Source organism: Cetorhinus maximus, unplaced genomic scaffold (genome assembly GCF_964194155.1).
Source record: "Cetorhinus maximus unplaced genomic scaffold, sCetMax3.hap1.1 HAP1_SCAFFOLD_3664, whole genome shotgun sequence".
Lineage (NCBI taxonomy): Eukaryota > Metazoa > Chordata > Chondrichthyes > Lamniformes > Cetorhinidae > Cetorhinus > Cetorhinus maximus.
In genome coordinates, this window is record NW_027599570.1 from 4,825 (window position 1) to 19,544 (window position 14,720).

The 14,720-nt window shown below is 52.4% G+C and overlaps 1 protein-coding gene across 1 annotated transcript; it reads left to right on the forward strand.

Annotated features, from left to right (window-relative positions):
- Nucleotides 1-3,409: 3,409 nt before the first annotated feature.
- Nucleotides 3,410-12,492, forward strand: LOC144678133 (major histocompatibility complex class I-related protein 1-like; the record flags this gene model as incomplete). The annotated part of the gene is made up of 5 exons (XM_078538027.1): nucleotides 3,410-3,767; nucleotides 5,250-5,525; nucleotides 8,446-8,580; nucleotides 9,843-9,872; nucleotides 10,962-12,492. Coding segments are annotated over 5 exons (963 nt in total), but the record flags the coding sequence as incomplete, so codon positions are not given.
- Between the last annotated feature and the right edge of the window lie 2,228 nt (nucleotides 12,493-14,720).

A 14,720-nucleotide genomic window follows, 5' to 3' on the forward strand; every position in this document is an offset into this window, starting at 1 on the left:
GACGGTGAAGACACCCTCGTGTTAGAGAGTGACCCGGGTTCACAGGTTGTGTGTAATGCTTAACACGCCCTCGTGTTAGAGAGTGACACAGGCTCACAGGGAGTGTGTAATGATAAACACACCCTCATGTTCGTGTTACCCAGGTTCACACTGAGTGTGTAACGGTGAAGACACCTTTGCATTAGAGTGTGACCCAGGTACACAGGCATTGTTGCATCGTGAACACACCCTCGTGTTAGAGAGTGGCCTGGGTTCACTGTGGGTTTGTAACAGTGAATATACCCTTGTGTTAGAGAGTAACCCAGGTTCATAGGAGTGCTTAACAGTGATCATGCCCTCGTGCTAGTGTTAACCAAGTTCACAGGGAGTGTGTAATAGTGAACACACTCTCGTGTTCGAGAGTCACCCAGGTTCACAGGGAATGTGTGACGGTGAACACGGCCTCGTGTTAGTGAGTGACCCAGGTTCACAGGGAATATATAACAGTGAACACGTCCTTGTGTTCGATTGTGACCCCAGTTCACAAGGATTGTGTAACAGTGAACACGCCCTCGTGTTAGAGCGTGACCCGAGTTCATAGGGAGTGTGTAACGGTGAAGACACTCTCGTGTTATAGAGTGCCCCATGTTCTCACTGGGTGTGTAATGGTGAAGACACCCTTGCATTAGAGTGTGACCCAGGTACACAGGGAGTGTGTAATCGTGAACACACCCTCGTGTCCTTGTTGCCCATGTTCACGGTGGGTGTGTAACGGTGAACATGCCCTCGTGTTAGAGAATGACCCGGGTTCACAGGGAATGTGTAATGGTGAACACACCCTCGTGTTAGAGAGTGACCCAGATTCACAGGGAGTGTGTAGTGGTGAACACACCCTTATGTTAGAGAGTGACCCAGGTTAACAGGGAATGTGTAATGATGAACACACCCTTGTGTTAGAGAGTGACCCGGGTTCACAGGGAATGTGTAATGGTGAACACACTCTCGTGTTAGAGAGTGACCCAGGTTCACAGGGAATGTGTAATGGTGAACACACTCTCGTGTTGGAGAGTGACCCATGTTCACAGGGCGTGTGTGACGGTGAACACGGCCTCGTGTTAGTGAGTGACCCAGGTTCACAGGGAATGTATAACGATGAACAAACCCCTGTGTTAGATTGTGACCCCGGTTCACAGGGATTGTGTAACGGTGAAGACAACCTCGTGTTAGAGAGTGACCCAGGTTAACACTGGGTGTGTAACGGTGAACACGCTCTTGTTTTAAAGAATGACCCAGGCTCACAGGGAGTGTGTAATGGTGAACACACCCTCGTGTTAGAGAGTGACCCGGGTTCACAGGGAGTGTATAATGGTGAACACACCCTCATGTTAGAGAGTGACCCATGTTCACAGTGGGAGTATAATGGTAAACCCACGCTCGTGTTAGAGAGTGACCCGTGTTCACAGGAAGTATGTAATGGTGAACACACCCTCGTGTTCATGTTGCCTAGGTTCACAGTGGTTGTGTAACGGTGAACATGCCCTTGTGTTAGAGAGTGACCCGGATTCACAGGGAATGTGTAATGGTGAACACACCCTCGTGCTAGAGGTGACCCAGGTTCACAGGGAGTGTGTGACCTTGATCACGCCCTCATGTTAGAGGGAGACCCGAGTTCACAGGGAGTGTGTAATGGTTAACACACCCTCGTGTTAGAGAGAGACCCAGGTTCAGAGGGAGTGTGTAACAGTGAACACACCCACATGTTAGACGGTGACCCAGGTTCACAGTGGGTGTGTAATGGTGAAGACACCCTCGTGTTCGTGTTACCCAAGCTCACATGTAGTGGGTAAAGGTGAACACACTCTCGTGTTAGAGGGCGACCCGAGATCACAGGGAGTGTTTAACGGTGAACAAGCCCTCGTGTTAGAGAGTGACCCAGGTTCACAGGGAGTGTGTAATGGTGAACACGCCCTTGTGTTAGAGAGTGACCTAGGTTCACACTAGGTGTGTGACGGTGAAGACACCTTCATGTTAGAGAGTGACCTGGGTTCACCGGGAGTGTGTAAGGGTGAACACACCCTCGTGTTAGAGATTGACCCGGGTTCACAGTGGGTGTTTAATGGTGAACACACCCTCGTGTTAGAGTTACCTGGGTTCACAGGGACTGTGTAATGTGAACACACTCTTGTATTAGAGAGTGACCCCGGTTCACAGGGAATGTGTAATAGTGAACACACTCTCGTGTTCGAATGTCACCCAGGTTCACAGGGAGTGTGTGACGGTGAACACGGCCTCGTGTTAGTGAGTGACCCAGGTTCACAGGGAATATATAACAGTGAACACACCCTTGTGTTCGATTGTGACCCCAGTTCACAAGGATTGTGTAACAGTGAACACGCCCTCGTGTTAGAGCGTGACCCGAGTTCACAGGGAGTGTGTAACGGTGAAGACACCCTCGTGTTATAGAGTGCCCCATGTTCTCACTGGGTGTGTAATGGTGAAGACACCCTTGCATTAGAGTGTGACCCAGGTACACAGGGAGTGTGTAATCGTGAACACACCCTCGTGTCCTTGTTGCCCATGTTCACGGTGGGTGTGTAATGGTGAACACACCCTCGTGTTAGAGAGTGACCCAGGTTAACAGGGAATGTGTAATGATGAACACACCCTCGTGTTAGAGAGTGACCCGGGTTCACAGGGAGTGTGTAATGGTGAACACACTCTCGTGTTAGAGAGTGACCCAGGTTCACAGGGAATGTGTAATGGTGAACACACTCTCGTGTTGGAGAGTGACCCAGGTTCACAGGGCGTGTGTGACGGTGAACACGGCCTCGTGTTAGTGAGTGACCCAGGTTCACAGGGAGTGTGTAACAGGAACACACCCTCATGTTAGATAGTGACCTGGGTTCACAGTGGGTGTGTAACGGTGAACACATCCTCGCGTTAGAGGGTGACCTGGGTTCACAGTGGGTGTGTAACGGTAAAGAAGGCCTCGTGTTAGAGAGTGACCCAGGTTCACAGGGAGTGTGTAACGGTGAACACACCCTCATGTTAGATAGTGACCCAGGTTCACAGTGGGTGTGTAACAGTGAACACATCCTCGCATTAGAGGGTGACCTGGGTTCACAGTGGGTGTGTAACGGTAAAGAAGGCCTCGTGTTAGAGAGTGACCCAGGTTCACAGGGAGTGTTTTACGGTGAACACACCCTCGTGCTAGAGAGTGACCCGAGCTTACAGCGAGTGTGGAACGGTGAACACACCGTCATGTTAGAGAGTGACCCAGGTTCACAAGGAGTGTGTAATGGTGAACACGCCCTTGTGCTAGAGAGTGACCTGGGTTCACTGGCAATGTGTAATTGCGAACATGCCCTCGTGTTAGACTGTGATCCAGGTTAACAGGGAGTGTGTAATGGTGAACACACCCTCGTCTTAGAGAGTGACCCAGATTTTGGGGCGTGTTGGTGAGTTTGGGTGTGACTGGTTGCTGATTATTGATGTTTTTGACGTTTCTTTAGGTCTGAACTTCCTGCAGTACACTTCAGGCTGCGAGGTGAGTGATGATGGGACTGTGAGCGGAGTTCGGCAATACGCATTTAATGGGCGCGAGCTGATCAGCTTCGACCTGGACCATGCCACCTGGTTCGCTGTCTCCCCTTACGCAGAGAGCACCCAGAACAAGTGGAACAGTAACGTGGCCGACAACATGTACAAGAAACAGTACACAAAGAAAATTTGTGTTGATTGGTTAAACACGTACCTTGAATATGGAGCTAATACACTGAATCGCAAAGGTAGGTCTGACTCCAAACCTCCTGTCACAAGCATCCATCAAACCACTGGCCAATGGCACCCCCACACTGTCTCCCCAGTGACACCCCCACTGTCTCCCCAGTGACACCCCCACTGTCTCCCCAGTGGCACCCCCACTGTCTCCCCAGTGACACCCCCACTGTCTCCCCAGTGACACCCCCACTGTCTCCCCAGTGACACTCCCACTGTCTCCCCAGTGACACCCCCACTGTCTCCCCAGTGACACCCCCACTCTTTCCCCAGTGACCACCCCAGTCTCTCCCCTATGACCCCCCCTGCTCTGCCCCGAATGCCCCCACACACTCTTTCCAATGAACATCTCATTCTCTCCCCAGTGACACACTCCTGCCAGCCCCTCCCACTCTCTCCCCGGTGAATTCCCAGCCCCTCCCACTCTCTCCCCAGTGACCCCCACAGCCCCTCCCACTCTCTCCCTGGTGACCCCCTCCCTCCCACTCTCTCCCCGGTGAACCCCCAGCCCGTCCCACTCTCTCCCCAGTGAACCCCAAGCCCCTCCCACTCTCTCCCCGGTGAACCCCCAGCCCCTCCCACTCTCTCCCTGGTGACCCCCACAGCCCCTCCCACTCTCTCACTGGTGACCCCCTCCCTCCCACTCTCTCCCCGGTGACCCACCCCCCACTCTCTCCCCAGTGAACCCCCCTCCCACTCTCTGCCCGGAGACCCCCTCCTTCCCACTCTCTCCCCAGTGACTCACCCCCTGCTCTCTCCCCTGAGACCCCTCCCCAGCCCCTCCCACTCTCTCCCCGGAGACCCCCTCCTTCCCACTCTCTCCCCAGTGACCCACCCCCACTCTATCCTCGGTGACCCACCCCCCCACTCTCTCCCCGGTGACCCACCCCCTACTCTCTCCCCGGTGACCCACCCCCCCACTCTCTCCCCGGAGACACCCCCAGCCCCTCCCACTTTCTCCCCAGTGACCCACTCCCCCCACTCTCTCCCCAGTGACTCACCCCCCCCCCTCTCACCCCGGTGACCCCTCCCCAGCCCCTCCCACTCTCTCCTCGGTGACCGCCCCCCCCACCCCCCCCCCACACACACACACACACACACACTTGCTCTGAATCTTGGTTCCACCTGTCCCGTTGTTCCGGTTTGAACCTGGCTGTGCCGCACCCTCGAGGGGGAGTGTTGTTTTAACGGAAATCCCAGAGCTGTCCCGAAGCCAGTCAGGTTCGAACCCGGTAAACTGTGACCAGGCCACAGCAGGACGAGGCTGCTGCTGAGGACAGCTGGAGGCTCCGATGGTGAATTCACTGATTCACCGAGAGCACAGGGCACGAGGGAGGCTCTCACACAGACTGATCTGTGAGACCATCCTCTTCATTTCACAGTCGCTTACCACGTCCCTTTCCATCTGTGACTAATCCAGCCGAAGGGATCCACTGCCGTGTACAGTCAAAGTGAACCTGTCCTCCTTTCTCTCTCTCTCTCTCTCTCTTCAGTTGTCCCGGAGTTGATCGTCTATGACACAAAGAGCTTGGATGGCCAGAATCTCAATCTCCACTGCCTGGTCACTGGTTTTTACCCACAATCCATCAACGTAACCTGGTATACAGACGGAGAGCCCCTCTTCAAATCCCAAAGCACCGGCATTCGACCCAACCATGACGGCACCTACCAAATCAGGGTGCACTTCCAGACTAAACCCGGAGATAGCCGCAACCACGTCTGTCGCATCCTACACAGCAGCTTGTCTGGAGCAATGGAGAGACCCTGGGGTAAGTGAACGGGAATAAATAACCTGGGATAGAAACGAGAACACGCTGGGGTCAGAAATGGGAATAAACCAGGATAAAGAATGGGAATAACCTGAGGGGGCTAATGGGCATAACCTCCTCTACCCTCAGTTTATATCCAATCCTTCCACCAGGTTATTCCTGTTGCTTGCTCCCCATTTTATATCCCGGGCTATTCCCATTCCTTCTTCCTCCTCCTTATAAGGAATATGAATAACGTGGCATAAAGAATGGGAATAACCTGGGAAAAGGCATGGGAATGACTTGGGATGAGGAATGGGAATAATTGGGACAGAATGGGAATAATGTTGGGTAAGGAATGGGTGAAGCCCAGGGAAAGGAGTGGGAATTTAATGGGGTGAGGAATGTGGATCACCTGGAATAAGGAATGGGAATAATCTGGGGTAAGGAATGGGAGCATTGAGGCCTTGTGGAGCAGTGGGTAGCATTACTGCCTCTGAGTTAGAAGCTTTGGGTTCAAGTCCCACTCCAGGACCTGATGGTGCAGTTCTGGTCACCACATTATAGGAAGGATGTGATTGCACTGGAGGGGGTGCAGAGGAGATTCACCAGGATGGTGCCTGGGATGAAACATTTAAGTTATGAAGAAATGTTGGATAGACTTGGGTTGTTTTCATTGGAGCAGAGAAGACTGAGGGGCGACCTGATTGAGGTGTACAAGATTATGAGGGGCATGGACAGGGTGGATAGGGAGCAGCTGTTCCCCTTAGTTGAAGGGTCAGTCACAAGGGGACATAAGTTCAAGGTGAGGGGCAGGAGGTTTAGGGGGGATGTGAGGTGAAACTTTTTTAACCCAGAGGGTGGTGACGGTCTGGAATGCGCTGCCTAGGAGGGTGGTGGAGGCGGGTTGCCTCACATCCTTTAAAAAGTACCTGGATGAGCACTTGGCACATCATAACATTCAAGGCTATGGGCCAAGTGCTGGTAAATGGGATTAGGTAGGTAGGTCAGGTGTTTCTCACGTGTTGGTGCAGACTCGATGGGCCGAAGGGCCTCTTCTGCACTGAGTGATTCTGTGAAGGTATGTTCATAACGTGGCCGAGCAGGTTAAATATCAACTTGTAAATCCTTCCAGCACACCCCAATGGCAGGCAGGAAGAGCGGGAGAGATTCCCGGTCAACCATGCGATGGAGAGAAATTGTTGCATCCACTGTCCCTATCCATAGCTTCGGGCTACAGCATGCATGTAAAAATGTGTGTTGCCATAGCAACTCAGACTCTTTGGGAGGGTTGGATGGCTGACGTGGATCAGATTGGTGCCAACGGCGTTCCGGCTGGACTGGATTCGGGACCTCCCTCCTTGCGCTACCCGAGGTGAAGATCATGTCGCTCGTGGATCAGAACCGCCCTCAGGCAGAGACCTCGTGAAGAAGAAGGAGGAGGAAGAAGAAGGAATGGGAATAGCCTGGGATATAAAATGGGAAGAACATGGAGCAAGCAACAGGAATAACCTGGCGGAAGGATTGGATATAAACAGGGGGCAGAGGAGTAGGAATTTTCCAGGATAAGGGATGGTCGTAACATTCCCGGGTTGTACTGAGTTCATGGTGGAGGGATCCTTGTCTGCGCTGGGAGAAAGACGGAAGACATTTTAATCATTCACTTTTCCTGAAGGTTCCTGTCTGCTTCGAGTGAAAATTCTCCGCAGGGACTGCCCTTGTTGCTATGCGAACTGCAGATATATTTATCCTCGGCTGTGCTCTGCCTCTTCCTCTAATTCCCTGCACTTCCGGCCCTTCCCATTAAGGTGCAGACCCTTCAACATTAGCATCCCCCTTCCCACCATTCCTCCCCACCGTGCAGACTTCATCTGCCTCAAAGCAACCTGGTGTGCGCTGGGCTACTGCACATGGTCCCCACTATCGCTGTGCGGAGACTTGATTGAGGTGTACAAGGCTGAGAGGGGAGCCCTGGATAGAGTGGATGGGAGGGGCCTGTTTCCCTCAGCAGAGAGGTCAGTACTAGGGGGCATAGATTGCAAGTGATCGCTAGAAGGATTAGCGGGGTGGGGGGTGGGTAGATGAGGAAAGAAAATTTCACCCAGAGAGCGGTAAGGGTGTGGAGCTCACTGCCTGAAGAGGTAGCAGAGGCAGAAACCCTCAAAAGGTTTGCGCCTGAAGCCCCATAAACTCCAGGGCTATGGGCTAAATGTTAGACAATGGGATTAGGCTGGGTGGCTTGCTTATCGGCCAGCACAGACATGATGGGCAGAACGGCCTCCTTCTGTGTCATAAGTTGTTTTCTACATATTTTTGAATGTCGGGAGAGGGGGAATGTGCAGGGATGTGGGGAGTGGCAGCGGATGAATTGCTGCTTAGCAGAGCCAGCAGGGCCTCGATGGACCAAATGGCTTTCTGCCCTGTAATGATTCCATGATTCGATACTGGGAGGCTTAAGGCCAATTATCCCACTTTCCCCACTCCTAAAGGCAGTGAGAAAAGCTCTGGGGAACACTGTAGAACAAATATTCCCGATTGCACTGGGTTGGGATATTCTTGAACAAAAACAAAAATACCTGGAAAAACTCAGCAGGTCCGACAGCATCTGCGGAGAGGAACACAGTTAACGTTTTGAGTCCGTATGACTCTTCAACAGAATTAAGTAAAAATAGAAAGGAGGTGAAATATAAGCTGGTTTAAGGTGGGGGGGAAAGGTACAGCTGGATAGAGGGCCAGTGATAGGTGGAGATAGACAAAAGATGTCATAGACAAAAGGACAAAGAGGTGTTGAAGGTGGTGATATTATCTAAGGAATGTGCCAATAAGTGACATTAAGGGTAGAAAGCAGGACACGGGCTCAAAACGTTAATCTCTCCGATGGGATATTCTTGAGTTGGATTCCGGACGTTGGGAGCTGAGACTAACCGTGTTATTAAATCAGTTAAAGGTGGAGTATCCGGAGTGATTATCGCTGTGGTTCTGTTGATGCTATTTATTGCATTCGGTGTTGCTGGCTTTTTCTACTGGAAGCGCCAACAGGAAGTAAAGGAGAAATTCGGCTGGTGTTTTGGTGCTGGTAAGATTTCATTATTCACTGATGGCTCCCTCACAGTCACCACTCGACACTCTACAATTAGCACATCGTGCTATTATGAAAAAGAAAGACTCACATTTATATGGCACCCTGAAAAAGCTCGGGAATGTGATAATGTCGTAATGTAGGAAGCATAGCAGCTGGTTCGTGCACAGCAAGATCCCACACACTGCCGTCTACAAGTGGCCAAATAACCTGTTGTATTGCAGATGGTTTAGGTTGAATATTACCCAGGATACCCAGGAAACATTGCCTGGTGTTCCTCACAGGAGACCACGGGATCTTTTACATTGACCTAACAGGACAGACTGGACCTCAGTCTAATAGCTCATCCAAAAGGCCGCATCTCTGACATTGCAGCACTCCCCAGGTGCTGCCACTCACTCAGCGCAGCACCCTCCCTGCTAACTCTCCGCCAGTGCAGCACTCCCTCACTGCTGCTCCTCTGACTGTGCAGCACAACTTCAATGCTGCGCATCTGACATTGCAGCAATGCCTCATCACCTGCCCTCCAACACTGGAGCATTCCTGCAGTAGTGATACTAAAACGGTACAACACTCCCTCAATAACGTCCCTGCAGCAGTGCAACACTCCCTCAATACTCATGCTCTGACACGACAGCACTCCCTCAGTACTGACCCTCTGACAGAGCAGCACTCTCTCAGTACTGACCCTCTGACAGTGCAGCACTCCCTCAGTACTGACCCTCTGACAGTGCAGCACTCCCTCAGTACTGACCCTCTGACAGAGCAGCACTCCCTCAGTACTGACCCTCTGACAGTGCAGCACTCCCTCAGTACAGACCCTCTGACAGTGCAGCACTCCCTCAGTACTGACCCTCTGACAGTGCATCACTCCCTCAGTACAGACCCTCTGACAGAGCAGCACTCCCTCAGTACTGACCCTCTGACAGAGCAGCACTCCCTCAGTACTGACCCTCTGACAGTGCAGCACTCCCTCAGTACTGACCCTCTGACAGTGCAGCACTCCCTCAGTACTGACCCTCTGGCAGTGCAGCGCTCCCTCAGCACTGGGCACTGCCCCCCTCACCACCACACAACCCCTCCTTTTCCTGCCCCAATCCCTGAAAGTACAGAGTTTGATGGAAATAATCCCTGAGGATTTGCATCCGGTTGTTTATCTGACCACACAGATGATGGAACTGTTTGGAAAAAGTGTCATTGATTATAATATATTCCCACTGATTTCTCCATGACTGAAGCTTTGTGTTTTTATTCCGCAGGTTCTGAAAGTGATGGCTCTGTGTCAGGAAGTAAGTAAATTGGGAATGCCGAGATTAAAGGATTAAATTTTAGCGTGGGATATTCAGGGAGTGATGGCCCTCCCCGAGAATGATCATGGGGTCAATCCAAATTTCTCATCCTGTCTGTTGAATCAGGGGGGAAATGGGGAACAAGGAAGGCAGGGGAAGGAGGAGAAGAGGAAAAGGAAGGCAAGAGGAGGTACGCGGCGCATGTAGGGTGAGAGTTGGAGGGCTGCGAAGGGGAGGTGGGGGAAAATGAGAGGTAGTGAGGTGGTGGTGAGGGAAGCGTGAGTGTATATGTGTTTAAGGGGAGGGGAGCGGGGGGAGTTGAGAAAATGCAGGGGAGTGGCAAATGAGAGGTGGTGAGGGCAGTTGTCAGATGGACAATAAGAGGGGAGGGGGTTCCGAGGTGAGTGGAGCCATTGCCCGTGTGCTGTCTGTTGAATGTGATTAGACTAACATTATAGCCAGTGTATATATAGAGAGTATCTTATAGAGAGCATCCCTCTGCTCCCCATCACTTGGTGAATACCCGGTTTTTCCATGTCGATGGGCTTTATCCTGAAATCACTACTAGGAGAAGGTAGAGGAGATTTCCAGTCCTGATCTTTTCGTGAGAGGCTTGCAGTTTATGGTGTTGGATTTCCTGATTGCCAGCAGTTGAGTTGATTGCTAGCAGTTGAGTTATCAGGGGGTGGGCGACTGGGAGAAGTACAGCCACAGCAGGGAGACTGGCCCCTGACCCCGACTCCCAATTGTGAAGTTGGTCAGATTGACCCTCTGATTCACATGGCGCAGGTCACGTGACATGGCACTGGTCACATGAAATGCAGAGGTCACATGACACAGCGCAGGGCACATGTCAGTGCACAAATCACATGTCATGGCACTAGTCACAATGACACTACAGGTCACATGACACAGCAGAGGTCACAATGACGTGGCGCTGGTCGCATTGACATGAAGAAACAGTGATCTGTGTAACATCGTCAGTCTGTGTGCTATCCTGGGTTAACCCAAGCAGAATGAGATGGCCTTCTGTACATGATGCTCTGTTTGGGTTTATTTGCTGACGTTTTGTTGTTTTCTGTTTGTTAGGTTCTGACAGCAGTCAGTCATTGCAATCTTCCCGAATTGACAAGATGAAATGCAGTGGAGATACCTACATTTCAATTCCAACAGACACTCCCAGTTCAAACACAAATACCAAGAGTGTACAACAACCACTGGTTCAACAATCAGACCAGGGTTCAACCAAGTAACAGGCAGAAGGTGGAAAGGAGGTAATATCACTTCACCGCTGTGATATGACTTCACCGCTGTGATATCACTTCACCGTTGTGATATCACTTCACCACTGTGACACAAGCCTGCCTTTTCCTATCTCTAATTTTAATCTCTTGTTGATTTGAACCAGATGGGTTTTTACAACAATCGACAATGGTTTCATGGTCATCATTAGACTTTTAATTCCAGATTTTTAATCATTCACCATGGACACAGATCTGTTTAGATGGACACCTTCAGCTTTCGGACTGATCTCTACTCTGTCACAGTGTGATGATCCACAGTTTTACAATTTGCTTCTGCTTGGCATTCTCAATGGCAATGTCTGTGATCACCTGACTCATCCAATTGGGGAGGAGCTGATTCGTCTGAGCGATCTGATTGGATAGCAGTGACCACATGCTTTGAGCCACTCATGATCCAGTGGATCAGCGATTCTTTGCAGTAATTTCATTGGCCAGTGATGACTGCATGACCCCTGTATTTGTGCCTCATTGGCTGAACTGATCGCCTGACCACCTGGCTGGCTCACTCCAAGGTGTTTGTCAGGTGGGTATCATCTCCGTGCAGTGAGAGTGGCGGAAACAAGGCTCTAAGCAGGGTGACATGGTGAACTCTCGGCTGGGTCTAACTGAGGCTCTGTAACATCCCCCACAAATTCAGATCATCAATTGGTCAAGCCTCAGGCATCATGTTAACATTGGAATATCTAACACAAGGTGGGACATCAGTGCTGACAGACCTCATGATGGGGACTGTGCACCCACTAGTTCAGCAACGTGAACTCCTGGCAGCAATGAGTAAATATGTACTGTTAATCTAGAATATGCTAATTCTGGTGGTTGGGGCGTTTAATGCGCGGGACAGGTTAACACAAATTGACACTTGGAGAGCAGATAAATGCTTAGTGGTTTAATCCTAAGAAAGGGTTTTAATGCTCAAAGCTGGGTGGGTGGTAAATGCTCGGAGAGGGTTAATGCTCAGAGAGGGTGAATTGTCCGAAGGGCTAATACTCGTCGGGGGTTAATGCTAATGCTTGACATGGGGGTTAACATTCGGAAGGGGTTAATCTTCAGAGGAGATGAATGTTCGGAGGGGGTTAATGTTTGGAGGGGTAAATGCTCATCGTGGTAGAGGGGTGTCAATGCTCAGGGAGAGTGCTTAATGCTAGGGTGGAGAAAGCCAACATCTTCAGGAATCTCGCGCATAATTTTCCTGTTTTATCCCAATCCTGTACAGTTCCTTCTTTTTATAACTCAGGTTTTCTGTCGTCTTTTACTGTCGTTCTTCTCACTTTGTTTTGTAATGACATGCAACCAAATAAAGAGATATTGAAAACGAACTGAACTGGGCCTGTGGGAGTCTGACACCAGGTCCTCATCAGCCGGATCCTGCGTTATTCCTGGGTATTTCCGGAAGCACCGTCTCTGCCTGGACTGGGAATCTGGCCTGTGGGAAAACCATCAAAAATTCCGTTGTGATTGAAGTGAATTGGAAGGAACTGTGGGTACGTGGGGGCTGGGAGGGAGATAGGAGGGGGGAGTGTTGGGGGGGTGGGGGCGGGGGTGGTGGTGGTCAGTGTGGGTGGGAGGGAATATTGGGGTGTTGCACAGTGGGGAGGGGAGAGTCAGAGGTAGGGATGGGGGAGGGGATAAAAGGGGATGCGAACTGGGGAGAAGGCAGTGGGGGAGGGGAATGGGGGGGGTGGGGGGTGCCCAATGGGGCGATTGAATGGGGGCTGGGAAGTCAAGAGAGGGTGGTGCAGAGTTGGGGAGGGGATAGTGAGAGTGGGGGAGTGGATATGGGGGAGATGCAGAGTGGGGTGGGGACAGTGAGGGTGGGGGAGTGGATATGGGGGAGATGCAGAGTGGGGTGGGGACAGTGAGGGTGGGGGAGTGGATATGGGGGAGATGCAGAGTGGGGTGGGGATAGTGAAGTGGGGGAGTGGATATGGGGGAGATGCAGAGTGGGGTGGGGACAGTGAGGGTGGGGGAGTGGATATGGGGGAGATGCAGAGGGTTGGGGATGGTGAAGTGGGGGAGTGGATATGGGGGAGATGCAGAGTGGGGTGGGGACAGTGAGGGTGGGGGAGTGGATATGGGGGAGATGCAGAGTGGGGTGGGGATAGTGAAGTGGGGGAGTGGATATGGGGGAGATGCAGAGTGGGGTGGGGACAGTGAGGGTGGGGGAGTGGATATGGGGGAGATGCAGAGTGGGGTGGGGACAGTGAGGGTGGGGGAGTGGATATGGGGGAGATGCAGAGTGGGGTGGGGACAGTGAGGGTGGGGAAGGGATAAGGGGGAAGTGCATAGTGGGGAGGGGTCAGTCAGAGTAGGGGATATGGGTGGGAAGTGTAGGGTGGGGAAGGGACAGTGGGGTTGGGGAGTGTGGTATGGAGAGAGGTCATTGGGGATATGGGTGTGAGGGGAAATGGGGAAGGTGCAGGGGAACAGTAAATGATGGTCATGAGTTTAAAGTGACGGACTTTCCGAGATTGGATTGAACAGATCGTAGGTGAGAGAGAGTGTGGGCTCACCTGAGGAAGATCGAAATATTTTCCCAATAGTGAAAAGCTGGGAACAGTGGGGAGGAGCAGAGAGAGAGAGTTAGGGTCGATGGACTGAATCACAAAACGTTAAGCCACTTGAGGGTGATGTTAGGAAGCAGTGCACTGCACAAATGGTGGAATTATGAATCTTTCTCATCCAGAAGCAGCTGAGGAGTCACTTGAAAATTATAAAACTGAGTGGGATTTTTTTCTTGGGAAAGGCTCTGAAGAGATACAGAATGAAGATGGGCAGCTAGAGAGAAGATTCAGATCAGCCATTGTCAAATTGAAGGATGGAATGGGCTGAAGGGCCTCTGCTTTTTACTGTTTGGTGGAAAGTGACTGATGACTGCCCTCTCCCCCAATGCCCTCCCCCCACTCTACCCCCACCCCCAATGCCCTCCCCCCACTCTACTCCCACCCCCACTGCCCTCCCCCCACCCTACCCCCCCCACTGCCCTCCCCCACCCTACCCCCACACCCACTGCCCTCCCCCCACCCTACCCCCCCCACTGCCCTCCCCCCCACTCTACCCCCACCCCCACTGCCCTACCCCCACCCCCACTGCCCTCCCCCCACTCTACCCCCACCCCCACTGCCCTCCCCCAACTCTACCCCCACAACTGCTCTACCCCCACTGCCCTCCCCCATCCCCACTACTCTACCCCCACCCCCACTGCCCTTCCCCCACTCTACCCCACCCCCACTGCCCTCCCCCCACCCCCACTGCCCTCCCCTCACTCTACCCCCACCCCCACTGTCCTCCCCCCACTCTACCCCCACCCCCACTGCCCTCCCCCAACTCTGAACCCTCCCCACTGCCCTCCCCCCACTCTGAACCTCCCCCCCACTACCCTCCCCCCACTCTGAATACCCCCACTGCTCTGCCCCCACTCTAAACCCCCCCAACTACCCCCCACCCACTCTGGACGCCCCCCTACTCTGAACCCCCCAACTGCCCACCCCCCCACTCGGAACCCCCCCATTGCCCTCCCCTCACTCTGAACCCCCCCCCCCCACTC